General features: G+C 25.3%; 5 protein-coding genes and 1 pseudogene across 6 annotated transcripts; 3 read left to right on the top strand and 3 right to left on the bottom strand.

Moving 5' to 3' along the window:
• Positions 1–1,327: 1,327 nt before the first annotated feature.
• Positions 1,328–2,233, top strand: MKS88_001836 (bacterial histone-like protein; the record flags this gene model as incomplete). Its single annotated transcript, XM_067214798.1, has 3 exons — positions 1,328–1,350; positions 1,586–1,697; positions 1,835–2,233. 3 exons carry the CDS (start codon positions 1,328–1,330, stop codon positions 2,231–2,233), a joined length of 534 nt encoding a protein of 177 aa, XP_067074140.1.
• A 983-nt stretch (positions 2,234–3,216) lies between these two features.
• MKS88_001835 (uncharacterized protein) lies at positions 3,217–8,349 on the bottom strand (the record flags this gene model as incomplete). Its single annotated transcript, XM_067214797.1, has 2 exons — positions 3,217–3,309; positions 3,580–8,349. The coding sequence occupies 2 exons, from the start codon at positions 8,347–8,349 to the stop codon at positions 3,217–3,219; spliced, it is 4,863 nt and encodes a 1,620-aa protein (XP_067074139.1).
• Positions 8,350–11,188: 2,839 nt separating this feature from the next.
• Positions 11,189–11,740, bottom strand: MKS88_001834 (prefoldin subunit 4; the record flags this gene model as incomplete). Its single annotated transcript, XM_067214796.1, has 2 exons — positions 11,189–11,367; positions 11,530–11,740. The coding sequence occupies 2 exons, from the start codon at positions 11,738–11,740 to the stop codon at positions 11,189–11,191; spliced, it is 390 nt and encodes a 129-aa protein (XP_067074138.1).
• Positions 11,741–13,360: 1,620 nt separating this feature from the next.
• On the top strand, positions 13,361–13,918 carry MKS88_001833 (signal peptidase complex subunit 3; the record flags this gene model as incomplete). Its single annotated transcript, XM_067214795.1, has 1 exon — positions 13,361–13,918. One exon carries the CDS (start codon positions 13,361–13,363, stop codon positions 13,916–13,918), a length of 558 nt encoding a protein of 185 aa, XP_067074137.1.
• A 1,789-nt stretch (positions 13,919–15,707) lies between these two features.
• On the top strand, positions 15,708–24,204 carry MKS88_001832 (annotated as a pseudogene). The gene is made up of 8 exons: positions 15,708–15,710; positions 15,814–15,949; positions 16,307–16,563; positions 16,755–16,960; positions 17,093–17,189; positions 17,342–17,426; positions 17,814–20,378; positions 20,528–24,201. Coding segments are annotated over exons 1-8 (7,023 nt in total).
• Positions 24,205–24,886: 682 nt separating this feature from the next.
• On the bottom strand, positions 24,887–25,841 carry MKS88_001831 (PH domain-containing protein; the record flags this gene model as incomplete). The annotated part of the gene is made up of 2 exons (XM_067214794.1): positions 24,887–24,920; positions 25,078–25,841. The coding sequence occupies 2 exons, from the start codon at positions 25,839–25,841 to the stop codon at positions 24,887–24,889; spliced, it is 798 nt and encodes a 265-aa protein (XP_067074136.1).
• Between the last annotated feature and the right edge of the window lie 1,392 nt (positions 25,842–27,233).

Below are 27,233 nucleotides of genomic sequence, written 5' to 3'. Positions count from 1 at the left end.
TTTGAAAAAAACAAATTTTATACATTATAAAATATGTTTTATAAAAAATGAATTTTTTTTATTTTCATTATTGATATGGGGAATTATTTAGTACAAAATGGGAATAGGATTATGTCATTGTAATAACGTTAACACCTTTTGATTTAACTACCTCTTGAATAGTAGTACATTATTCCCGTACTTTCCTTTTTTATTTTTTTTAATATGCACATTAATATTTCTTGATAAGTTTTTAAAAATATTTCAAATAATGCGTAATTCATTAGTTTGAAAATAAAACTTTTTAAGGTAAAACGAAAAAGTAAGAACATCTAGAATGTTATATAATAGGAGAGAATAAACATACTATTCCATTTATTAACATATAGCAAACATATATGTATGCAACATGGGTCTTTCACATTTTAATAAATATTTTAAAATAATTTACTATTGAAAGTATTAATAAAAGGGATTAAATATAAATTTTATTTCTTGAAAAAAGGTGTATTCGAAAAATATTATTGCAAAAGCAATAATATTTTTGTTTTCTAAATAAAAAGGAACAGTAAAACGAATTAAGATAAACCTTTACAAAAGGTGTAATAATTCTCATTTAAACACATGAATATAAAGTTATTTTTTTCATAATTAAAAATGGAAAACATGAATGTAAGCGTATTATTACTGTATATTTTCCTTAGTTTTTATTTTGATACCATGGTCAAATATAAGCAGAAAAAAAAAGAGTAAACTTCTACACAAATGCATTTTAATCTTTTTTTGTACATGAATAAAATAAAGTATCTTTTCGCTCACTTTGTGTAATAAAATAAGAAAATACAAAAATAAATAAAAATATTAAAAGCGAATAAAAGTGTGTAAAAACTCTTAAAAAGTGTAAAAAAATATGAAAACACATAAGAAAGGAAAAATACTATTTCCTGTGTTTTACCATTTTGTTGTTTAAAATTTAGCACATTAAGTGCGACACAATAAAATAAAATAATTAGTTTTTTAATATTAGAAAAAAAAAAAATAAAAAAAGCCGAAACAACCGCGGAAAAGAATATTTTTCCATCATTTTTTTTTAAATGCTTTAAAATATATTAATATTTATTTAAAAAAAAAAAACTATAATTAATTTTATACTGTTTATCCTTTTATCCTTAAATACCTTCGATACGGCATTAAAAAGGTCCACTTATTTACTATTTTTTTTTTTTTTTTCTTTTTTAATGTACCTTTTTAAATAATATAAAATAAATTTTTTATGTTAAATTTTTTACATTTTTAATTTAAAACAAACACATTTACTTACTATTCAGTAATTTTGAAAAGTAAAATAATGTATGCACATAACATGTCAAGGTTAAATGTAAATACATTTACCACAGTAATGGAATTTGTTACTAAAATGAACTAGTAAAAAAAGTATATATAAATATATATAGTTGCATAACCCATATGTGTATGTATATTTGAATTTTTTTTTTTTTTTTTTTCTTAACTTAGTAAAGTACTCTTTCTCAAAATATATGCTCAATAAAATGTACATATTATTGTATCTTTTCTTTTTCACACTTGAATTTGCTTATTCACGTAGAGCTTTTATTAATGTTCATAAAAATAACATAATAAACAACAAAATTGGGGTTAACAACTCTTACAATAAAAATGCTTTATATCAGAGTTCTTCGAAAGTACCTGTTTCACAGGTTAAAACATATAGAAAAAGCAGTCGAAATAGTTGAACTTATATCAAATTATGCTTTGTACTATTTTACTTTTTCTTCTATTATTTAATTTTTTCTTACCTCCTTTTATTTTATAATTTTTTTTCCTGATTGTTCAGGCAATTACAAAGAAGCAAATAATAGAAGAAGTTTCAATGGAAACAAAAGAAAGCAAAAAGACCGTTGAGAAAATTATGAATGGAATATTTGATAATATATATAAACATTTAGAAAATAATGAAAAGATCTACATTCATAAATTTGGTATGTATTATAATATTTTCAGAAAGAAAAGATGTATTAAAAATTTGAGAACAAAAGAAGATATTCACTTAGAAAGTAGTCACATGCCACATTTTAAATTCTCGAAAATATTTAAAGACTTGATAAAAGTAAATGTAAAAGCTAAAAAAAGAGAAACTGATCAAGATGAAAATGAACTAGAAGAAGATGATTTACATATGGGAAACATTAATGAAAGTTTCAAAGAAAATGTAAATGAAAAGTTAATTTATTGATGGAAAAAATTGATAGTAAAAGAAAAAAAAAAAAAAAAAAAACGATTAAACAAACAAATGAAAAAGAAGTAACCTAAAAAAGGTAATTGCCATTTTGTTTAAAACAATTTATCATTTTTATTTAGCCTTCTCATGAAAATACAACATCTATGTTTTTAGCATTTTTTTTATTTTCTCCCTCTCTGATTCACTTGAATTTATTTTTTAGAAGTTATTCTATGCAGAAAAAAGTATTCTTATGTATATTTTTCATAATATGTGAAATTTTTCAGTATGAATATACATAAATGTTAAAATTTTTTACAACAAATTGTTGCATTTTACCCTTTCTTTTTTCAAGTTAATGTTATATTTTTTTAACCTATTATGTTTTTTTACCCAAATGCGCAAGTGCATTTTCTTCTTTTTTAAAGTGAACATCTATTATTTTTATAAAATTATACAACTGAAAAAATATACTTTATAAATATTATCCTTATAGATTTCTATATTATTACTGTATTTTTTTTTTTTAATGATATAAAAAAAAATAAGATCCTTTGCAAACATGTACATCTTAAGACAACAGAAAAAATATTTTTGGAGGCAAGTATTCAAATAATTTGATAAGAAAAAAAAATTATAAAAAAATTTAGTAAGAATTCGCAAAAAATTCATTTCATATATGGTTTTAAAATAATGAATGAAAATGAAGGTTAAAAAAAACAAAGAAAAAAATAGAGAGGCAAAAAATAGTGAAGCAAATATATAAAATATGGAAAAAAAGTATAATATCTATATCGTCAGACAAACTGAAGAAAAAAAAAAGTTAAATAAAACGAAGTGCATATTAAATATGTAGAATGGTGATAAAATTATATATCAAAAAAAAAAAAAAAAAAAAAAAAAACTACTACAAGGAGGGATAAATATTAAACATGGAAAAGTATATTCAAATTATATAACTATAAAAATAAAAAAAAATAGTAAACTAGGTATATAATTTATTGACTTTCATAAAAGAGGCAATAAGCTTTGACCGATTCCACTTCTGCAATATCTACAGCTGTTACTGTACTATCATCAAATTTGTACCACTGAAAAAAAAATATGAAAAATTACGAACATATGAGAAATCGTTGTACGTATTCTGTTCATTATATTTTCCGTACGAATACAGCACAGTAAATGCTAAAATACAACGTAGCACAAATGAATAAGTAAATCCAAGTGACACACATGAGCACGTACATGTGTTTATATATATATATATATATATATATATAATAAATTGCACAAAAACGAACTAATCCAAATGCGTGCAAAATCACATTTGAACATTTTTCTTTTTATTAAGTTAACTATACCACGGTAGCTCCATTGGAGTGCCTTCTCTTGGTATAGCAAATGTAATGACCACAATTGGAATTTAATCCTCTATGAACTACAACGCCACTCAAGTTATATTTCTTTGGAGTTTCTATATATTGTCCATTAGTTTTTTTTAATACATTTTGAACAGTAAAATCGTTCAGATCAAACTTGATAGGTTTATCTATTTTTGAGCCGTCTTCTAATAACCGAATCATATGTATAATTAAAATATTTGGTTGTTTATAAACGCAAGATTGTTTGTACATTTTCTTGCATTTGCATTTTTCACATGTCGAATTAACTTCTTCTTTTTTGAAATATTCTATCAAATTATCATTTAAATTATTTTCTGGATTTTTTTTAAAAACGTTTACACTTAAGTTATAAACTGGCTGGTATATATAATTAACATATTCACATTGGGAGCAAGTAATTTTTTCTTCTATTAAACCTAAAAATAGATCTGATATAATGGATTGCTCTTTTTTCAAATAGTAATCAATCTGATTACTCTTGTCTACATTTTCATCAACTACTTTCATCATATTATGAATAAAGTCAAACATTAAGAGAAGAAACTCATGACAATCTTGTTGTTCATTATATTCAAATAAATAGGAATATTTGTCATTTAACAAATTTAATAATTTATTAACACATAATACTTTTCCTTTATTGTGCATTTTACTTAACTGGAATAACTTATATGAAAAGGTTAAGAGCAAACATTCATCCTTTTTTTTATTATTATTATTTCCAAATAAATTAAAAGGTATACTATTTGTAAAAAAATTTTTATTGATAAAGGAAGAATTCATATTATCTGTATCATCACTTGAAAAGTTCACATTTTTATATTTCACTGTTACATAATTATGTAATGTATATATTAATTTAAAGAAAACTGATAAACATTGCATAACTACATTAATATAACATGTGGTAGAATAATTTATAATACCAGCTGGTTGTTCTTTTGACATAATTGCGCTAAGATTATTATTATATAATTCCGCTTCTTTTTTGGAGTTATTTGGTGACATCATATTTTTCAAATGTGCTTTATCATTAAATTTATGAAGATTAGAAATTGTTTGATTACGTATACTAAAATTGCTGCTATTATTGCTACTACTTTGACAGCTACTACTATTACTACTATAATTAGCGTCACTGCTATTACTGGAATTATTACTTTTCTTTTTTAACGTTACATTATTCGTACTCATTCTGTTACTACTAATTTGTGACTTATCTTTCTTACTACTCACATCATCTGACTTTTTCTTTACAATGAGATCTTTCTTTTTCTCCTCTTTACTTATAGTACTAATACTCAAAGAATTCTTCTTTTTTTTTTTTTTTTTTCCTTCTTCATTATTTTCATGAGTCCCTTTTTTTTTTGAAGCATTGGAACGGTCACTGCTGTTACTACCTGTACTTTTATTGCTAATACTGCTGCTGCTACTACAACTGCTACTACAACTGCTCCTACTACTATTGCTATTTTCCTTCTTACCAGAATTCTTTTTTTTACTATTTTTCTCCTTTCCTGCGTCAGTATTATCTTGTATATCATAATACTTCTTTTTTTTTTCCCCTTCGTCAAAAGAGCTTTTAGTAGTATTTTCTGTGGTTCCTTTAGATTCCGTTTCTGTTGTAGTTAAGTAACCATTGCTAGAAGTGCACGCATTATCATTGTTGTACTCTTCGCAAGATTTATAAACTTCATTTCCATTAGATGAATGACAACCTACAGAATTTTTTTTGGGAGGTGGGATCAAATAAGTTTTACTTGTATCATTTTTTTCAATATTTTTTTTTTTGACACTATACTTACTAAGTATCATTTGGGGGGCACTAATTTGCGCCTTTGGACCGAAATAAGAAACATTGGTATTAACAGAGCACTCTCTTTTTATGTTGTTATTTTCATTTTCTTTCTCATTATTACTTTTCTTGTTAATGCTTTCATCACCACCTGATTTTTTTTTTTCCTTATTTTCTTTTGTTTCGTGTTCATTTTGTTCTTTTTCTGTGTCCTTATTTTGACCATCATCGCTTTCATTATTCCTTTTATTTCCATCCTCTTTTTTGTTGTTATTGTTATTGCTATTGTTATTATTATTGTTCTTGTTATTATTATTATTATTATTATTATTATTATTATTATTATTATTATTATTATTATTATTATTATTATTATTATTATTATTATTATTATTATTATTATTATTATTATTATTATTATTATTATTATTGTTACTGTTGTTATTATGGTTATGTCTGTTATTACTATTACTACCTTTCCTTTTGTCATTTTTGTTGTTGCTATTACTTCCATCTTTTTTGTTATCATTGCTTTTCTTACCAATCTTGCTACTACTTCCGTTTTGATATTCCTTTTTATTGCCCACATTCATACTCGTTCCATTTGTTATATTATTGTTCAAGGAGCTACAAAGGTCATCAGCCAAGTTGTTATCCCCAGAATTATTCTTGTCAGTAGTCATAAAAGTATTTTCAAAATTACTATTCCGTTCTGTTGATTCTTCCTTTTCCTCTTCCTCTTCATCTTCCTTTTTTAAAGGAATGTTTTCCATGCTCCTTTCATTTTTTTCATTAGTTTTACTCGAGGTATTCATATTATGCATAATGCATCTTTCATTTGATACATCATCATCATCGTCTGAATGAAAGGAATAGGTGCAATCATCATGATTTTTATTTTTTATTTCGTTCAACCTTTTCATAACTTTTGATATTGATTGATCATACTCGACAAAATAAGGATGGCCACTTTCTTTTTCTTTTATGTTATAAAATTGTAAAAAATCATAATAGCTGTGTGCACATTGTTCTTTATTTATGTTACACATATTTGTAGTTAAGTGTGTATTACAACTACTGTTGGATGAATATTTGGACGATTTTGGATATTCGGACTGTTCGGATAATTCCGAAGATTGCTGAGCATTTTTTTTTGAATTATTACTACTAAGGATAATCGATTCGTTTGAGTAATTAAAATGTGAAAATAAATTTTCTACATACTTAGATTCCATTAAATAAATAATATTTTTATGCATTACGTCCTTATTCGAAATAGGTACAAATTGATCATAGATATTGTTACTATTTCTTTTAATACATGGTCCTCCTCTATATAAGAAGTGTAAAAATCTCCACATGTATTTATTTGTACATATATAATCTTTCCCTTCTTTTAAATTTCTTTTTAAATTTTCTTTATTTACCATATAGACATCATTAAGTATTTCTGATTTATTAGTGTTATACAATTTATAATTTGTAATTGGACCTGGGTAGGTACCAGAATTTTTGAACAGAAAATCTTTTAAATTGTTAAACCAATCTAAATCTAACAAGTAATAATAGTCATTTGAATCATTTGGAAATTTAATATTAATATACTTTCGATAAAAATATTGTTGCATTCTTTTCAGAAATAATAAATTTTTATTCATATTGTTTAACTTGTTTTTTCCTAAATTGTCCTGAAGTAACTGTAGAATTTTCTCCTTGTCTTTATTCTCTACAATTAACTGTTTGGATGCTTCTACACCTGCACCGTGATCATTAGTACATGTGTATTCGATGAGTTTGCTCGGTTCGTTCCTTTCTTTATTTAGGTCCACTTCATGCCCTTTGACTAATTTTTCCAATTTGTTAACTTTCTTTACTTTGTCTACCTTCTCCTCAACAACTTGTTCCCTTTTTGTCACCTCACTGTTTGTGAGAAAAAACTCTGAACAATTTTCACTATTCAAGTTACTACTCAAGGCATTGATTATTGCATAATTTGTATAATTTTTAAAGATTTCTGACAAGCTAGTTTTTTCAAGTAAATTTGGATTATGTTTTTCCACATCTTCCTTAATATCATCAGGTGTGTGTTTATTATTTGTATCAGAACAATCCACAGTGAAATCCTTGTTCTTATTAAAATTATCCTCACCCTTTAGAGAACGATTTTGCCTGTTATTACTAGTATCAAAAAATTTGTCTTTTTCAGTAATTACCATATCAATTTCCACGGACTGGTGATCCTTTTCCATTTGGTTGTTTCTCTCACTCCTGCGATGACTGTTGTCTTCGATACTGAAACTACTTAATATGTTGATATTATTAGCGCTTTGATTATTACTAACATTGACATCTGTATGATTATTTTGATCATTATTATCCTTCCCGATGTTCTGATTAATTTCCTTCATATGACCCTCCTTAAGTATTCTACGCGTAATACCAGTACCTGCAGAAGCAGTTGAAACGTCTGAGTTATTTTTATACGAAGCACCATTTAAATAATCTTCCCCTTCGTTTTCCTGTACCTGTTCAACCCTTTCAGTACTACTGTCTTTACATATGGAATTCATATATTTTATTATATCTTTATTGATATCTATGTTGAAACTTGCACTACTCCTTGACTCCGGTTGGTTCACTTCATTATATGTAACACCAAATCCTTCTGCATAATTAATAGATTCTTTACTTACAGTATCATTATATTTTGGTATATCTTTATTTTCCAAATCTTCGTTTATCTTTTCATTATTTAAAAAATCATTTATCCCATAAGATGACTTTTCTGATAATGTATCACTCTTCAAAATTTTGGTTGTTCTATTTGCGTAATCCTTTAATTCACATATTTCATTATGTTTATTATCAACATTTACTTTTTTTATAACTTCGTAATTAATATTATCAATGGGTAGTTTGTTGTCTTTAATCATTATAAAAAATAAACAAATACATCAAGCTTAACTTTAGAAAATTATTTACGGCAATTGTAAATGTACTATCAAAATGGGTAAAAGATGGAATGGTGAAAAGGAAAAAAAAGTACAAATGAATTTAACATGTATCTCTTTATATACTCCACAATGGTACGGTAAAAAAAAAAAAGAAAAAAAAAGTGTGATCTAAAATGGGTTCATATTTCAACAAACATGGAAAAAGGTAATATACATTACAACGGGAGTAACAATTGTATAAGAGTAGCATAAAACTTTTGGTAAAGGAACAACCATTTATGTACGCAAAAACACAAATACATATATATATGTACATATGCACATACATGTATACAAAGAGTTGCTCCTTTTCTACGTTTTGTTCACTTAATGCTAAAACATGGGTAGATATATATATAGATGGGTATGGATGAGCATAGATTTGTGCTTCGGTTATACATTCAGTATGATTTAATATTTATGACATACCACTGATATTCTTCTATTTATTCAAAGGATAAAAATCCTATTAATTATATTTTACTTTAAAAAAAAAAAAAAAAAAAAAAAAAACTCATATTAATTAAAAATTCGAATAATGATTAAGTCAAATTTTTAAAAAGAGTACCTTTAAAAATATTCGCAAAATAATGTATAAACAAAATTTGGGTTAAATATCATTATATCATAAAAATTAAAAGTTATATATAAATGAATTTAAATTTTTTATTTTAATCTTTTGTTCTCACATCTTATGTATACATACAATTGTACGAAATTGTGCAATATATACTCGGAGCTAACTGTATGGAATATGTACATTATATATGATAAATACATGTGTTATATATATATATATTATATACGTTTCATTATATTATTATACATACATGACAATATAAAACATGTAACAGTGCCATGAATAAATTCCAGTGCAATGTACAATCAATGTAAAACATATATTTAAATGTATGTTAAATATGTAAATGTATATACGTATATAGTATAAATGTAAATATATATATATATATATATATATATATATATATATATACAATAGATTAACAATATAATATATGAAGATATAAATGTGCTCACTGCTCAATATATATTATATTATTTCATCTTAATGGAAATTGTTATAAAAAAGAAGAATTTCACTTAATTCTTTTTTCAAAAAAAAGAAAAAATAAATTAGGCAATTTAATTTTTTTTCTTTTTTTTTATGCATACCATAATTACAAATGGTAAAACTTTTTTTTTTTTTTTAAATCTTTCATTAATTCGTTATATAACGAATGCCACGTTTGTGTAATTTTAATATATAATATATAATAGGAAAATTTTCTTCTAAATTAATAATAGCATATGTTCATAAAAAAAAAATTTTTTTTTTATAAAATAGGAAATTCCCATTATTTTTCATTATATTTTAATATATAACATTTTTTATTGATAATATTATATATATTCTTAGTTTTTTCAATTTTAGTTCATTTTTCTAATACATATGAGTGTAATTGTATAATAATAGATTATACTTCAAATTTTTTCTTCACCGAATTAAAATTTTTTTTTTCAATTCCATATATAACCATTTTACGAATATAAACGTTCGCGTGTACGAAATATATTTATATATATATATACATACTAATATAAATTTACTAATACTAATTTAATTAAAACTAGATGAAACAAATTCCATTTATTATTTTTTTATGTATATTTCTTAACAAATCTTAGAGGAAATCCTTTTAAAAATGGAAGTTATTTTTTAGTATAAAAAAAAATTCGAAAAAGGAATTTGTTTTTGAAAATGAATAGACATATTTTGAGTGATTCTATACACATCTCGTTACCAAGAAAAGGGGTAAAAAAAAAAAGAAAAGTGGTTTGTATAAGAAGCATGTTCTTCATGTATATAATATTTATGTATATATAAATGTGTTAACACTTGCGTGTTAATTTTGCCTTTTTCAAGTTTTGCCCAGCTTTACGTTACCTTGGGCATATAAAAATATAATTCTGTAAAAAAAGTGTGGAAATTAGTATATTGACCTATTTTTGAGATGATATATATAATAGAATCAGAAACCATTGTACATACGCTTATAACATATTTGTTTGTACATGTACATGAACTTTACATACAGGTGTGAATATGTACTGCTTAATTTTTATTTTAACTTACTAGTAAATGTGATATTTATTCTAGTATGTTCTTTTTGGTATTTTTTTTTTTTTTTTTTTTTGTTGTTTTTTGTTAGAAACATGTTTATTTGTGAAATAACAAAAAATAAAGTCAAATAAAAAAAAAATTTAAAAAACAGTATATTGTAGAGAAAAACAAAAAAAGTCATGTATCATAAAATAAAATAGAAGATGAATAAAGAATGAAAAATGTTCGTAGCGACCGATCCTTATATGTATTTGTATGTAGAAAAACAACGCACTTTTAAAATATGAAGAATCAAATTTTCATAATACTTGAACCCACATTGTATTTATATAAATATGCACATGTGTAAGCGTGGGGCTATATACGTTTGTATGTATGTGTGGATGTGTAATTGTACATACGTATGTTCCCATGCTGATAGACGTAATTGCAAAGGGGAAAATTTTCCCTCTGTATGTTTTTCACAAGAAAAATAAAGGAAACTAAGTTAACCTTGGCAAATTTTAAGGAAATGCCTACATTTTATAATAAATTTTTTCATTTAAACTGTGCTGTCCTTCTTACACAAAAAAAGAATAAAAAAAGCTATATCATTTGAAGAGCGGGGGTCTAGTTACATTATACATGTATGTACATAATATATATGTAATAATGCATTCAGTTGAGATCGATTCTATTTCCAAATTTTGCATATAATTCAGTTTTTAATTTTTCTTTTTCCTTTATGATATTCTTATATTCTTGTTCTAATTTATTTAAGATTTTTCTTCCTTCGCTGTTGATCTGTTCCAAGCTTTCTTCCACGTAATCTGTGTCAAAGCTAAAAAAGCAGTCGCCTTGAAAAAATTAAAAAAAAATTAAGCATATAATTTGTTGGAATTCAAAAAAGGAAAAATGTTATTGTAGTAAGAATGTAAATACACCACTGTATGCATACACACAGGGATGGCATGAGAAAAAGACAGAGAAGGGAAAGAGAAGGATAAATGGGCGTATACCTATATTTAGCATAACATCTTGGGGGTCGAAAACAAGTGAGACTTCATCAATTGAGGAATCAATGTTTGATATATTTTCTTTCATTAATTTCATCTTTTGTTCGTAAACAGACTGTTTATAATGTAAATTTGTGAATTTCCCAATTTTTTTTTGGTCTTCTACTGTCATATCTAAGCCTAGGTCATATTTTACATCTTTAATATTCGTCATTGCTCAATCAAAATATTAATAAAAAATAAAAAAAATAAAACTAGAGAGGGCATTTATATCCACGTTTTTAATTCTTCAGATTAATTTAAAGAAGGGTGGTTATTATTCCTGTTTATTTAAACTTATATATATAAATATATTTTTATGTATTTTTTTGTTATAAAATTTTATATATTTATTCTATAAAAAAAAGATGTTGCGCTTAAAGTTTTTTCCCTTAAAACGCATGATAAAATAAATATGAAAAAAATAAAAAAATAGTTTAAAAATCTCACTCCAAAAATACAGAATGTAAATTTTATATAACAGTTAAATATATAATAACTTTAAAAAGAAATAAAACTTCTAACAAGCACAATATTGTTCTCGCCTTTTCTGTTTGTTTTGTTAAATTATAATTTGAAATATATTAATTGGGGCCTTCATACATTAACAGTATATTTTAAGTGTGCAATTGGAATGTTATGTTGACGTATATATTTATATATATATATATATACATATGTATATATATATGTATAATGTTATGGCATAATTTTTGAAGATGCTTAATATATACAAATAAAATAGCTATATAGAAAATATATATATAAAAATAATAAAAAGAACAACCACTAAATATTAAAGATTAAAGGAGAATCTTTTATATCATTGTTGATAATAATTATTAGATTGCTTAAAGGATATAAAAAAAAATTGAATAAAATGTCAAAATAATATAAAAGTGAGGGTGGATATCAAGAATGTGCCCAGAAATGATGTTAAAATGAATGTATATGTAAACCCAAAACATCGTACATAAATATGTACATAAAACTTATATAGCTTTTCCCATTTACGTATATACATATGTATATATGTACAAGTTTGTTACAAATTGATGCGTAAATCTGAGGTAAAATTTAAAAATTTGTACATATAACGGATATATTTGAAGCAAAATATGTACTTTTACATTGTCGCGCTTTTCCCATTTTTAGTAAAATTAAGTTCCATGAATATAATCATATACTTACATACATACATACATACATACGAACATTCATACGTGCCTATATACTTATAATACACTTAATAAAAATAACTTACATTTTTTCACACGCGAGGAGGCGAGAATTTTTGTGAAGCATATTAACATGAAACTCTTTTTTGTATTTAATATTATGAAAAAAACTATGTAATAGTGTTTTTAATACTTTAAATTTGTGGCTAATTTTTTTTTTTTTTTTATATATATATATATTATGTAGCCCTTTCAGTTATTTTGCTTTTGTAGTAAGGGTTTTTTATGCAATATATGAATACATACATACACCCATACAAGCGCATGTGGTGTGTTATATATTAAATACGATGAATCATTTTTTCGTAACAACTTATTTATAGAGGTTTTCCTATATATAAACGCATATACGTACAAACACACGCATACATATACGAACAAATACAATTGCATATATATGTATAAACATAGTTGTCGATACGTACAAAAACTTAATTACACATAAGCATACATATATATAACCCCCTTCCCCATGCATATGTATGCACGCCGATTGAAAATCTTTAAGAAAACAAGTTTTCATATATAATTATAAATATACCCATTTGTCAAAAAATATGGACAACTTTTTGAATAGGCTGAATGTAATTTTTTATTCTATGGCTTTATGCTTTCTTGTCCTGTGTGTTTTTAATTATGGAACATCATTTTATTTGTTTGATGAAAAGGAAATGGTAACAAATATACAAGTAAAAAGTGTAAAAAGAATTGTTTACAATAGATATATAAAAGGAGATGAAGTAGTGTTATCTCTAGATTTATCATATGATATGAGAAAAGCGTTTAACTGGAATTTGAAACAGTTATTTCTTTATGTTTTAGTAACATATCAAACACCCGAAAAAGTAAAAAACGAAGTAATTATTCAAGATTATATTATAAAAAATAAAAAGACTGCTAAAAAGAATTTTAAGAATTTTATTACCAAATATTCTCTTAAAGATTATTATAATGGGTTAAGAAATAATTTAATCATTTTACAAGTTTGCTATAAATATATGCCTATAGTTGGTTTTGCAAGGTCGTACGAAGGAGCAAAAATTTCTTATAGATTACCCGCAGAATATTTTGACAGCTTACCCTCTAATTATCCGTTATACTATCCTGACAAATAGGCACCTGTTATTACTTGCTGTTATATGGTACTTTCTATTATATAGTACTTTCTATTATATAGTACTTTCTATTATATAGTACTCTCTATTATATAGTACTTTCTATTATATATTACTCTCTATTATATAGTACTTTCTATTATATAGTGGTTAATTTTATATATTACTCACAATTATATATTACTCACAATTATATATTGCTCACAATTATATATTACTCACGGTCATATATTACTTTTATATATTAACTACTATTTTATATTACTTGCTATTATGTAATTATTTCTAAGAAGGTTTAATAAGAAGGGAGGCAATAATAGTAACATTGCACTTTTTTTCTTACTATATATAAGTAAATATATATGGAGAGAACTGGAAAACTTATAAGGGTAGGTATAATATATGGTGTGAACAATGACCAAGAGAAGACAGCTCCATTTTTGGAAAGTTTGAAAAAATGTAAACGAAAATAAAATAAAACAAAGTGGTTTTATAGTTAATAGAAAAATATGTAATAGTTAAAAATGAAATAGTTGTGCCAACTTTTACAGCCGCTTGCTTTGATATATGTTAGGGTTTACAGACAAATTTTACTCCTAAATAAAATTATGATTGCTTTAGTTGAATTTAGGTATCACGTAAAAACGCGTAAATAAATAAATAAATAAATATATATATATATATATATATATATATATGTATGTATGTATGTATAAATTTATGCATTTTTCTGCGTTACGTTTTTATGCATGCCTTCCTTATTTTTCCCATCACACATTTCTTTTTCTTTTTTTTTGGTTAAATTAATTTTTCGACAGATTTTATGAAATATATGCACGTTCATGTGAAAAAAACGAAATTTAACTCTATATATGATTATGTGTATTAACATGTATTTATGGTTATAGGAATTATGTTTTAAAAAACAAAAGCACTCATGTTTAATTAAAAAAGAATATGTACCATTATTTTTGTTTTATATGTATTTTTATATATACATTTATACTCCGTAATTACCTTTATTAAAATGGATTGCATAATACATAAATTACTCTACTATTTATATGTATGAGATTTTTTTTTTATTATTATCATAAAATTGTTGCATATAAAATGGAACAAATTTTTTGTTTTCATTTGTTAAATGTTTCATAACCTTAAGTTTATAATAATAAAACAAAATAAAATAAATTAAAGTATAAGACTGCACCTACTGTTTGCTTTCTCTTATTTTTTTTTTAAGAGACAAGAGGTTAAGTACCTATAAGACTTAATTAAAAGGGGGAAAAAAGAAATATTCTTAAAAGTAACTATTTATGTTATTAAACTTGTTAACTTCCTGTTTTTCCTTCTTTTTTTGTTAATAAAAAAATTGTTTTAAAAAAAAATGAATAATTTTTCTATAAATAGAACAAATTTTTTTATATTAATAATCCTTTTGCTTATAAGAAAAAATAAAAATCTGGATGGCTCTTTCAGCGGGCTAAATGTGAAAAGAAAAATTAGGTTTTTGAATGTTATGGTATCGCATAAACATAAATACAAACATGAAAATCTTTTATGAAACAAAAAAAAAAAAAAAAAAGAAAACTAAAAACACTTTTAAAATGATTATCTTATACTAACAATGTCCTTATGGTATTCTATTTTCTTTTCTTTTTTTCTTGAAGTGCAGAGCTGGAGAGATGCTTACCTACGTATAATAGAAAAGGACAAAAAATAAACACATATCTATATATCTATACATATAGCTATATATATATGTGTGGGGAGGGGTTTATATACCCAAATGGTATGCCTGTGTGTGTACCCATTTCTAAATTCATTTGTTTACATGTTCACTTGTATGTGCATGCGCTTATATATATTCACATATTTTCAATTTTAAATTGAAGGACTTTAAATGTGAACAGTGTAAAAAAGGGTTTTATAATTTTTCGAGAGTGAACAATGTATGTTTGCCTTGTCCTCTAGGCACATTTAGCGACAAACTGGGGTCTGTGGTTTGTCGAAACTGTCCCAACGGATCTAGTAAAAAAAGATTAAAATATTTTGAAGAATAGATAATAATAGAATATATATTAACACAAAATTAGTCCACATATACACTCTTAAGCATGTATATGTAAATACGTATCTACATATATATTTGTTCACTTAGCTACAAATGCTGTGGGGTCACAATCCGAATTAGAATGCATATGTAATAAAGGTTAAAGAGGGAAAAAATAAATTACGGAGTTGTTAAAAAAATTAATTCTTGATAGTGAAATTAGGACAGTGAAGAATGTATAATAATTTTAATAAATTTTTTTCTTTTTCTTTTTCTTTTTTTCTTTTTTCTTTTTACTTTTTACTTTTATTTTATTTTATTTTTTTTTTTTTAAGGTTACAAATTAAACACTCTCTCAAGGAAATGCATAAAATGCAATGTCCTAGAATTCTGTGATGATAATGAAAATATTTGGTCGTTTAAAAACATGTGCATGAAAGAAAAAAATGAAGAATATGTAGAATTATGTAATGAAATGAAACATGAAGAGATATACAATTATCAGATCTTGTGTTTCAAAAAAGGGGTATGCTTAAATTTCAAGGAAAAGAGAAGTTGTTCAGAAGGGAATAAATTAATACAGTGTAAAATTGTACGAAAAATAAAAATATAAAAAATTATGTCTAATATTTTGTGCTTTAAAACATAATTTTCATCCGTTCGTCAATTCAGCATGTGTGCATGAATAAATAAATAAATATATATATATATATATATTATTAAGAGTTTTTAACTTATACATAACTACATTTATCTCTATATATAAACACTTTAAAATTACAGTGTGAGGAAAATTACAGATACGACTTTATATCTCCGCAGAACAGTCCTTGTATTCTTTGCCATTTACCAACCTATTTAGTAACTCTTTATTTTTTCCTACTGATATTTTTTATAAATATCTTAACAGTTTTATGTTTAAACAATACGAGACAAATGATACTAATAAAAATGTTTATCAAATACACTCACTACATTTCCCTTCTAAGGTTAGAACAGTATCCCATGTAATCAATAAATATCCCTGTATTTTTTCTAAATATTTTTTACCCTTCTGTGTAAACTTGTACCTTTATGTTGTAATAACTTTTTTTTTTTGTTCCTTCCTCTTGCAAATTTAGATACGTTAATTCAAATTACGACCACTATATAGCAAATGTATTTTATTTTTTTACCATTGGCATACCACTTAATGAAATTTTGGACTGCATAATTACCGTAAAATACTATAAAAAGTGTGTAAAAGAATTAGATAGAACAAAATATTGCAATAACTTGCGCAAAATAGAACATAAGATCACACCACGGTTCTTCATTGCGTAATATATCTCACGTCTTATATATTTAAAACTTGTTTCTGTTTATTTTAGAAAGGAACAAACAGTGAAAGAATTATAAAGAAGGTTAATTTTTTATTATTTTTACCTCCGTTATATGTAGTATTTTCCCTGCTTTGTACATTTTCCCTTTATCTTTATATAAGTAATAAAAGGAAAAAAAAAAAAAAAATGCATAAATAAAATTAAGCCCCTATCATAGAAGTAAAATAAAAATAGTTGCATACATCTACATAATAATTTTATAATTAGTATCATATTTCTTTTTTTGTTTTGTTTTTTACTTTTTAATTGTCATTTGTTGTATTTTAAAACATAGCATGTTTAAGCGCTTCCTCCTAAGGTTGTGCAGTATACGCAGCGGAAATGCATTCATAAACATATATATATGTATATGTTTACGTACATACATAGAGATACACATAGAGATACAACTACATTGGTAGAGGTACTTATGCGCAGATACATGTTCACTAAAGGTACCCCTTTCCTTCTTCTTTTTCAGAAAAAATCAAAGTCAGACTAAATAACAGTACAACTAGCTCTAAGGGAAAAAAACTCATTTCAGAAAATGAAATAGCCAGCGGTTTAATTAAAAATGAAAATCTTTCAAACACTTTTCATAAATCACACTTAAGTTATTCCAGAACAAAAAATAAAAATGCACGTGACTTTATAGACATACATGATATAATTATTACAGAAGGGTTTGGTAAATGTTTTTTTCGTTTCTTTATACTATATCATGATTTTTTATATTTCGAAACAATAAGATTATGCATTTTTTTTTATTTGTGTAATTATGATGAACATAGACGAGCAAGTTTTATCATAATTGATGATTCATTAAAATGTTCAGAACTGAGGAGTAAAAACTATTTAAAAATTTGGATAATAGTAATATATAATACGTTTATAAAATTTTCTAAATATTTTATATTATTATTAAAGAAAAGTATGAAAAAAAGAAAGAATTCTACCATTTTAGATAAAGCACTGTTAATACATTCTAGCGTAACATATGCCCTTCATGGAGCAGATGATTTTTTCTTGCTATTATTTCTAGTTTTATTTCACAAGCGTTTTCTGAATAATGTAAATTCTTCTTTAATTTATAATTGTAAAAATGGTATCTACAATACTAACATCCACACAGCTCAATATATTATAACTACTGTATCGTTTTTACTTTACATTGTAATTATTTATTTATATATATACGATTGGGGCCCTACACAAGAGTTGGAACAAAATTATGAGCATGGTTATATTTTACATAAAACAAGTAGATTCACCTATTATGAAAAAAAAAGAAAATATGATGAAAGTGGAAGAAATGTACATAATAAGGGAGATAATAGGTCAGAAAGTTACCATATTCAAAGTGGAAACATAAAAAATGGAAACACTCAAAATGACAACAGATATGATGGAGGAAAAAAGAGGCCTTTGTCGGAAGAAGTTCGAACCTTTGAAATGATACTACATGAAGAGAATAACGAAAAGGTTGAAGTTGATGTGAAGGAAGAAAGTAGAGAAGGCTCCAGTGACAGTAACGATTCTATATTTGACAAAAGTAAGCAACTTGACAATAACAGCAGAAATGGAAGTAGTGGAAGAAAAACACGACATTGTAATACCAACATATTTAGCAAATGCAAAGTAGCAAATGTTGTAACTGAATTAATAAAGAAAAAAAAAATAGATAAATTTGTGTATTACTTTTCCATGTTCATACATATTACTGTTTTATTGTCTTATTATACCATTTCAAGTTACGTGCACCTAAGCGGTTTTCATGGTATTATAACTCTTATTTCAATAATATGCAATTGTATAATTTATGTAACATTTTTTTTATTGCTTCTAAAATGCGTCAAAGAAGATATAAAAAACGTTGCTAGAAAAAATATAAGCAGAATTAAAAAGCTGCTGGAAAAAATGACCTGTATTAAGAAGTCCATTTCAAGAAACCCGAAAATAGCTATATTGGAAAATAAAAGTTGTAAAAATTTAAATGATTTGAAATTACGAAATGATGAAATAGAAGAACAGTTTGTGCTGAAAAACGAGAAAAGAAGCATAAAATTAATTAACAACATTTTAAAAAGTAGTAGAAATTACATGAACCGTTTTTCAAAAACAGTTAATAAGTCGACAGTTGATATTGATAAGGAAACCCCCCCCAAAAAAAATAATAATAAAAAAAAGAAATACGTGAAAAGATATAAATTATTTAATATTTCGAAAACGTGGATTTTTTTTTTATATAATGTTATTGATTTGTCTGATGAGCCTGAAAAATGTCTAGCCATGTTCATAAGTTTAACATTAGAGAAGAGGTTTCCAAATCTGAACCTAGAAGAGTGTTTAAAAGTGTTGAATCAGAATCATTTTGATGAAATAAAAAATATTTCTTTCATTTTAAAAAATTTTCTCAAATGCAAGGACAAATTTTTGAACATCTTGAAGAAGAAGAAAAAAATGCAACATATGGATTATGAGTCTTTAATCATTTTTGCATGGGGAATGAGTATTTTAAGTTATTGTAACTTAGGAGATATAAACTATAATTTGTCAACTATTTTATTTCATATTTCAAATGTCTTAAATAAATGTAGATATTTTAAGAATGCAATGGATCATTATTTGGCTAGTTTTAATTTTCCACACAGCGATTTATACAATATGACGAGAAACATAAATCATAGAAGAGCACTTACTTTAAGTGATCGTTCTTTCAGTGATAATTATTATTATGATTATTCAGAAAGAACAAAAAAAAATTTTAATTTTGTGGATTGTGGAACGCAGGACTTCACTATTTGTAGAGAAAGATTGTGTGGAAATAATGATGAGGATAAAAACTCAAACGTAAAAGATGAACAATTGAGAGTGCATAGGATGAATAACACAGACTTTCCAATTTCATCTTTGGAAAATAGTTCATATGACGACTGGTGTACGGCTATGAAAAAGGAAAACCTGATGAACGACCTAGAGGGGTTACTATTAAATGGCGAACTGAACCTTATGATTATGCAGTTGCTGAATAGTAGAAAAAAAGGGGGTAAGAAAAATATAGAAATATTATGAAATGTTATGCGCCACAGTTAGCGTGATACGTTATATATAGCATAATATGTTATATATATATCACGATGCTCTACATATAATATAATGCATATCAAACATATTGTACATATAAACCATTTTTAGGTGTTAAGGGAATAGGCAATACAAAGAAAGATGGATTCTTCTTTGACGTCAGTCACATATACTCTGCTGAGTTGTGCAGAATATTCCTTCACTGTTTATTAGTGGATGTCAGCGAATTGTATTTCAACATACATTATAAATATACATGCGAGAAATATATATGCACTAATATAGTAAATTTGTGGGGATATAATATAAGTAACAATTTTTATATGAAAAGATATTTTGAATATTTGGAAAAATATAATAAATCATATAGTGATATATTTGCAAATGATAAAATATTGGACAGAGTCACACAATACGAGAATAAAGACACTGGTATCACTTTTAATATACCTGATTATATAAATAGGAACGTTTTAGACATCGATTTTTATCATGCATTTGAACGGTTGAATAGTAAATCCAAAAATTACTTAACAAATTTAACGCAGGAAGAAGGGGATTGTTTAAATGTTAAAGACTTAACCGATTTTGCACAAGTAGATACTAATGTAAAAGAGATAGAGGAAAAAAGAAGAAAAAGAGAAAAAGAAAAAAAGAAGGAAGAATTTTTAAAATTTTTTTGTAATGCTTCACCTGTTTTTATAGAAAAATGTTGTCTTGGATGTCTAGATATTGATGAGCTAAAACTGATGGAACAAAAAAAAAGAGATTTTATTACCTTATATGAAAATATGGGAGGGGAATATATTGATCATTATATTATAAAAAATTATGAACAGAAAATAAACTATTTTCAGATGGACAACTACGGTTCAGTTATTTCGATAAGTGGAACATCTTTAAGGAAGTTACAAAATATGGAATCAAAAATTAAAAAAAAGGGAGACATAGAAATAGATGAAAGGAGTAACATAAATTATAAAAGCGAAGAAAATGACCTGCTAAGCATAAATTACATGCAATTTTTAAATAAAAATATGTATAACTACATGAATTATGAACATGTGAAGGGTGGGAAATTTGTCATATTCACACATAACAGTTATAGGTGTAATGCTGGTATTACAGGTGATTTAAAGGGTATAAATTTTTATGATAAAAATTCATTAGTCATTATAAACCCATCAATTATTTTACCTAAGGAATGTACTGTAGAATTATGGCTATATTTAGATGCGAAAATAGATAATGTAAAATACAAAAATTTTGTTTTTTCGGATAAATCAGGGAATTCCCTATTCGTTATTGATAGGAAAAATGAAAAAATTGAAAATATAGAAGTACATATCACGCAGATGGAAAGGTTAAGTAGGAATTATAGAAATGATTATGATATAGAAAAGAAAATGGGCATAAGGAGGGGCAGATGTGAGAAAAACTGTATTAACTACGTTAACTGTAGTAATTGTGGTGGTATTTACATAGAAAGCGAGAAAACGAAAAAATGGGGAAAACTCAACAAAATAATAAAAAAAAATAAATGGAATTTACTAAATTTAACAAAATGTCCTAATGGTTTAATTTATTATATTAATGGAAAATACTTAAGCAGAATTTCATATGAAGTACTAGATTTAGAGAAAAATTTTGAGGTAAGCATATTTGGTAATTCTTGTTTTGGAAATAATAATATAGGATTATGTTCCTCTTTTAAAATATATGAGTTTTTAAATAAAGAGGAAATAAAAAGAAGATACAAATTAATAAAAAATATAAAATGTAAAGAAATGATAGGTGACAATATAAACATGGAAATAGACAATACTATTATAGAAGGTATAGATATTAGAAACGAATTTATGATCGAAAATATATTTTTTATGTATTTTGCGCAATCACAGAAGAATAATACTAGAGTGATACCACTAGCAAATGACTCGAAGTACAAATTTAAGGTTTATCAGTTAAAATTTTTTACCAAATATAGTATGGCAGAAAATAATTTGTATGGTCGTAATATCCTATTTTGTGAGGCTGGAAAGAAAGATGAGTGCAAATTTGGAGAGGTCACCACCCCCGTATTGCATTTGAAGAAGGGAAATAAAATTAAAAATGCAAATAATTCTAATGAAAAGAAAGGTGAAAAAAAGAAAGATAAGAATAACCATTCCAAAATAAATCTTATTTATGATAGGGATGAATATGGTTATGATATCTATTTCAAAAAAATAAGTAGGAAAGGAGATCTACCTAAAATTTATGGAATAAATGTTTTTTCGGATAATTTATCATTTGCATGTGATATGTCTAGTTTTTATAATTTAGTTTTATATCCATCTTTGTCTATATATAATGAGTTGATCAAACCGTGCGGTTATACCATATCTGCATGGGTATTTTTTCCTATAGAAAAAAATATTTCCTTTTCCTCTTTGATAAGTGGAGAAAATGATACACATGTTTGTATATTTAATGATGATTTAATTTTAGGTTGTATTGAGAATTATAATAAAGAGAAGAAAGGATATATAAATTATCATTCATCTGGTTATAGTATTAAAAAATTGAATAAAGGATGGTATTATTTGAGTGTTGTTGGGACTTTAAAAGGTCAATTTTATTTCATAAATGGGGGCTTTAAGGGATATCATAAATTTTGTTCTTTTGATAATATAAAGTACATTGGTAATAGTAGTCTATTTATAAACCCTTTTCCATATATTTGTTTCATACAAGTTTCTAATAAGCCTCTTTCAATGAATGATATATTGTATGAATACACCATTTCTCCTTCATGTTATAATTTTACATATTCCTATTATTATTTTTATTTATCTTCTTTTTTTGCTAATTTGATTACAAATGAGTTAAAAAATGACTCTATCACTTTGGTAAGCGATTCATCCATATCAGCAAATCATTTGAACAATGCGGACTACGTTCATTTTGATATCACAGAAAATTATGATGTGCATATATATCCCTATTATGAAAGCAAACGTTATTATTTTTCTGTATCCCTTAACTCTATGAAGAATAGAAGATTATATTTTTTTAATAGCATTAAAGACCAAGTTAATAATTTGAGCATATACTTAAATAATTATGTATTATTACCTGAAAACTGGACTATTTTCACAGTAATAAATCTATCCTATGTAAATGAGTCAAGTTATCATTGTTTGTTAGGAGGACAAAATGGAAGCTCTCATATCGTTATTGATGGCTCCGATTTGTCTCTAGGTGTTTTAACAAATTTGGAACATTTATCAAATTTCTCAAATTCAGGGTGCGGTTTTTTATGCCAACAGGGGAGTTATAATAAATTCAAAAATAAGAAAAAATTTAGAGGAGAAAAAAATGAAAATATAATTAACATAAGCCTAAAGGAGAATTCTACTCCAAAGGAACTCTCTCTAGAGAGGAGTTTTTCAAATAATAAAAAAAATTATAACAGAAATGGGAACAATAAAATTAACCCTTATATGTTAAAGCATAAAAAATGTTATGGGAAATTTCACAGTTCTGGTTATAATTTTCAGAATATGTTAAATAAGAATATTTTATTAACAAGCAGATGTGCAAAAAATGAGCAAACCTTTTTTATTAACACATCTAAAGTAGGAGTGTGCCATTCATGCTCTAGTCCTATAACTTGTATTGGAAACTGCTCATCTATTAATAATGAATATTTGTCGCCTTTTGGTTTCTACAAATTTGTTAGAATTGTATTTGAATATGTTACTGATGAGCAAATAAGAGAATATTACAATGCTCTTAACTTATAGGGGACTTAGTTATATACGTGAAAGAAAAGGGGAAGGTGATGGAAATGTAGATGAAGATGGAGACAACCAAACAGAAAAAAAAAAAAAAAAAAGGGAAGGGGAGAGAAGATACTTGTAAGTCCTTATAAATATTTGTAAATATTTTCAAACAAAAAAGGAGGCCTCTATACAAAGGCAAAACATTTTTGATATTAAAAAAATTGCCATTTTCAAAGAGCTACAAAAAAAAAAAAGAAAAAAAAATTGCAAATAGCATATGGCATTACATATAAAAACAAAAGAATAATAGCGACATAATGTGTAAAGAGGGGCATTTAATAAGATCAAATCTTTGCAAAAATCGAACTAATAAAATATACGTAAATTTAAAAGGTATATGAAGATAAGGTTCGTTTGTTCACGTATGAAAGCATCAACTATGGTGAAGTTTCACTTATAATAGAGTCGTTTCCGTTGACCATTGGAATAAAGGTATATTCTAAACGATACACGTATGTACAATAAGTGGATACCCATGCGCTCAGTTTGTATAAATATATATGTATACAAACATACGTCTATATAATTTGTAGTTATACATCACAATGAAAGAAAAATTACCGGTAATTTCTGACTATTCTAAATCTTCAATGTCTGCTTCATTATCGTTATTTCCCATAGTTTCAATGGATTCATCGGCGTTCTAATTTTCTAGTTTATTTTTTTCCTTTTCAGACCTAAAGTTAAAAATTGTGCAGTGATCATTACAATATCGCAGAAATGGACACAATAATTATGGTCATATTTAACACGGACTTGTTGTTATATACATATATATATTTATGTATGGACATCTGCGTACACGTCCTTCGACCTTTTTTTTTTTTTTATTACCCCTCTTTTTTAATATCTTCTATATTTTTCCCATTGATTTTTATATTTGGTTGACCAAATTTACTTTTGGCTATACGCAATTTTAGACCTTTTTGCTTGTTTTCTTGCTCTTCATCAAATTCTTCATTAATAATTTTTTTTTTTACTTGATCTTTTTCATTTTCTTTTACATGTGCTTTACTGCTTAGTTCTTCATCCTCTTGCTCTTTCTCTTCCAGTTCTTTCTCATCGATGCTCTTTTCATCATTATCTATTGCATAATTAAATTGGGGCAATTTTCCTTTACTTTTTGTTAGTTTACATAGGACGGCGTCCGTTATAGAATTAACCCAAAAATTTCTGAGAACTTTACTAGCCAAACACAATATTGTAGAATCGATATTGTCTTTAAGTTGTCGTATGTTGATACATTTATTTGATAAAGTTTCTATTGGTAATGTTATATCACTTATGTTTATTTCTTTTTCTTTTATATTTCCTAATTTAAATATTAATTTATTGGATGTAATAGATCCTTCAATAATTAATTTTGCTTCTCTATCCGATTGGTCTAATATTAATCCTGCTAAGTGATTAAGGGATTTACCACAAAATTTTCTATCAGTGAGCTCATTTATTTCATTTAAGTTGTTATATTCACTTTTAGAAACTTTTAAAAGTTCTCTTGTCCACTTGTCAAGATTTTTGTTAAACAGTATAGGGATGCTGCTGCTTAAGAGGATGTTACACAGACAAATGGAAACAAATAATTTTATCGAATACATTATTGGCACGAAGAGTTTGAAAGAAGAGGCAAAAAAAGAAAAATAGGAAAAACAAAAAAAAGACAAAAAGTTTGCGTTAAGTACAAAAATGCTGATAATGGATTTGCATACATATGTATATTTTTTATGGGCATATACGTAAGAAATATATGACCTTATAAACGCTTACAACAACGAAATTTAGGCATGTTTTGTTAAATGCATTTTTAGAACAAAAATTAACTTGTAAATTAGGACTATATTTACGACATTTCGTTGGAATATGTAGAAATTATACTTTTACTTAATTCTACTATTATGCTAAATTAATGGTGTAAATAAAAAAGGGAAACTCGAAATTATGTACCTACACAACATTGAAAATGGAAGGAAAAAAAAAAAAAAAAATACAAAAAAAAAAAAAAAAAAAAAAAACATAACATAATATGAGCAAAAACAAAGAGCTTCCTTTTATGAAAAACAGTAAACTCAGTGTAAATAAGGTTTAACAATAAAGTAGAAGAAGAAGGATTGATAGGTGTGTATTCTCTTTAACTTAATTAATATTCTTAATTATCTATGAAAAGATTGAACTACTGAATGATTTTATTCATTTGAAATAGGGATATTTTTAAGATGATATAATTTTAAGGAACATTTTAAGGTAGAATTTCATTGTACTTGTGACGACTAAGTACTACTATATTCATGAACTTTGCGGCAAAATGCTTGTGGTGATAACATCATATTTATATTTAGCACATGTACAATACTGTTTGAGGATATGTATATGTATATTAATAAAATTAGAGGAAAGTTGTAAGGAACTATTTTTTCTATCATAAATGATACATAGGATTTTTCTTAACATTCCTTTAATTAAAAATGAGTTTTTTTTCCCTTCGTAAAATGATAAAATGGTTTACAATTTAATATCTTCATATGCGCATTTTATTTCGTTCTATTTCGTTTTACTTTGTTTTATTTTGTCTACTTGTTTTATTATTTAAGTGCACATCCATCATAGTTAAAAGGAAGAGTAACCATAAAACAGGGGGAAATTATTATTTCTTTTCACTCTATTTGTATTTTAAGAAACCCTCGTACTACTGCTCAAACCAATACGAATGAAAAGTTTTAAGTCTAAGCTGTCTAGATATTAAATTTTTAAAATAATTCTTATATTATAATTTTAACTTTCTACCTAGATAAAATGTGCTAAATTTTATATTTGTTATGCAAAAAGGATAAAATTAAAATCGTTGCAAATAACAGCGTTTTATACGTTTTCTATTTCAAATTTTTTGTTATCAAAATTCTGAAGCACTATAATTGTTAGTTGCTCTTTTTGTACATATATATTTAACTTTTTTTATTTTAATTTTTATTTATTTGTTTTATTTTTTTTTTTTC

This window comes from Plasmodium brasilianum, chromosome 7, assembly GCF_023973825.1.
Source record: "Plasmodium brasilianum strain Bolivian I chromosome 7, whole genome shotgun sequence".
In the NCBI taxonomy this organism is placed as follows: Eukaryota; Apicomplexa; class Aconoidasida; order Haemosporida; family Plasmodiidae; genus Plasmodium; species Plasmodium brasilianum.
The sequence above is the reverse complement of the archived record's forward strand: the minus strand, read 5'-3'. Positions and strand labels throughout refer to the sequence as shown.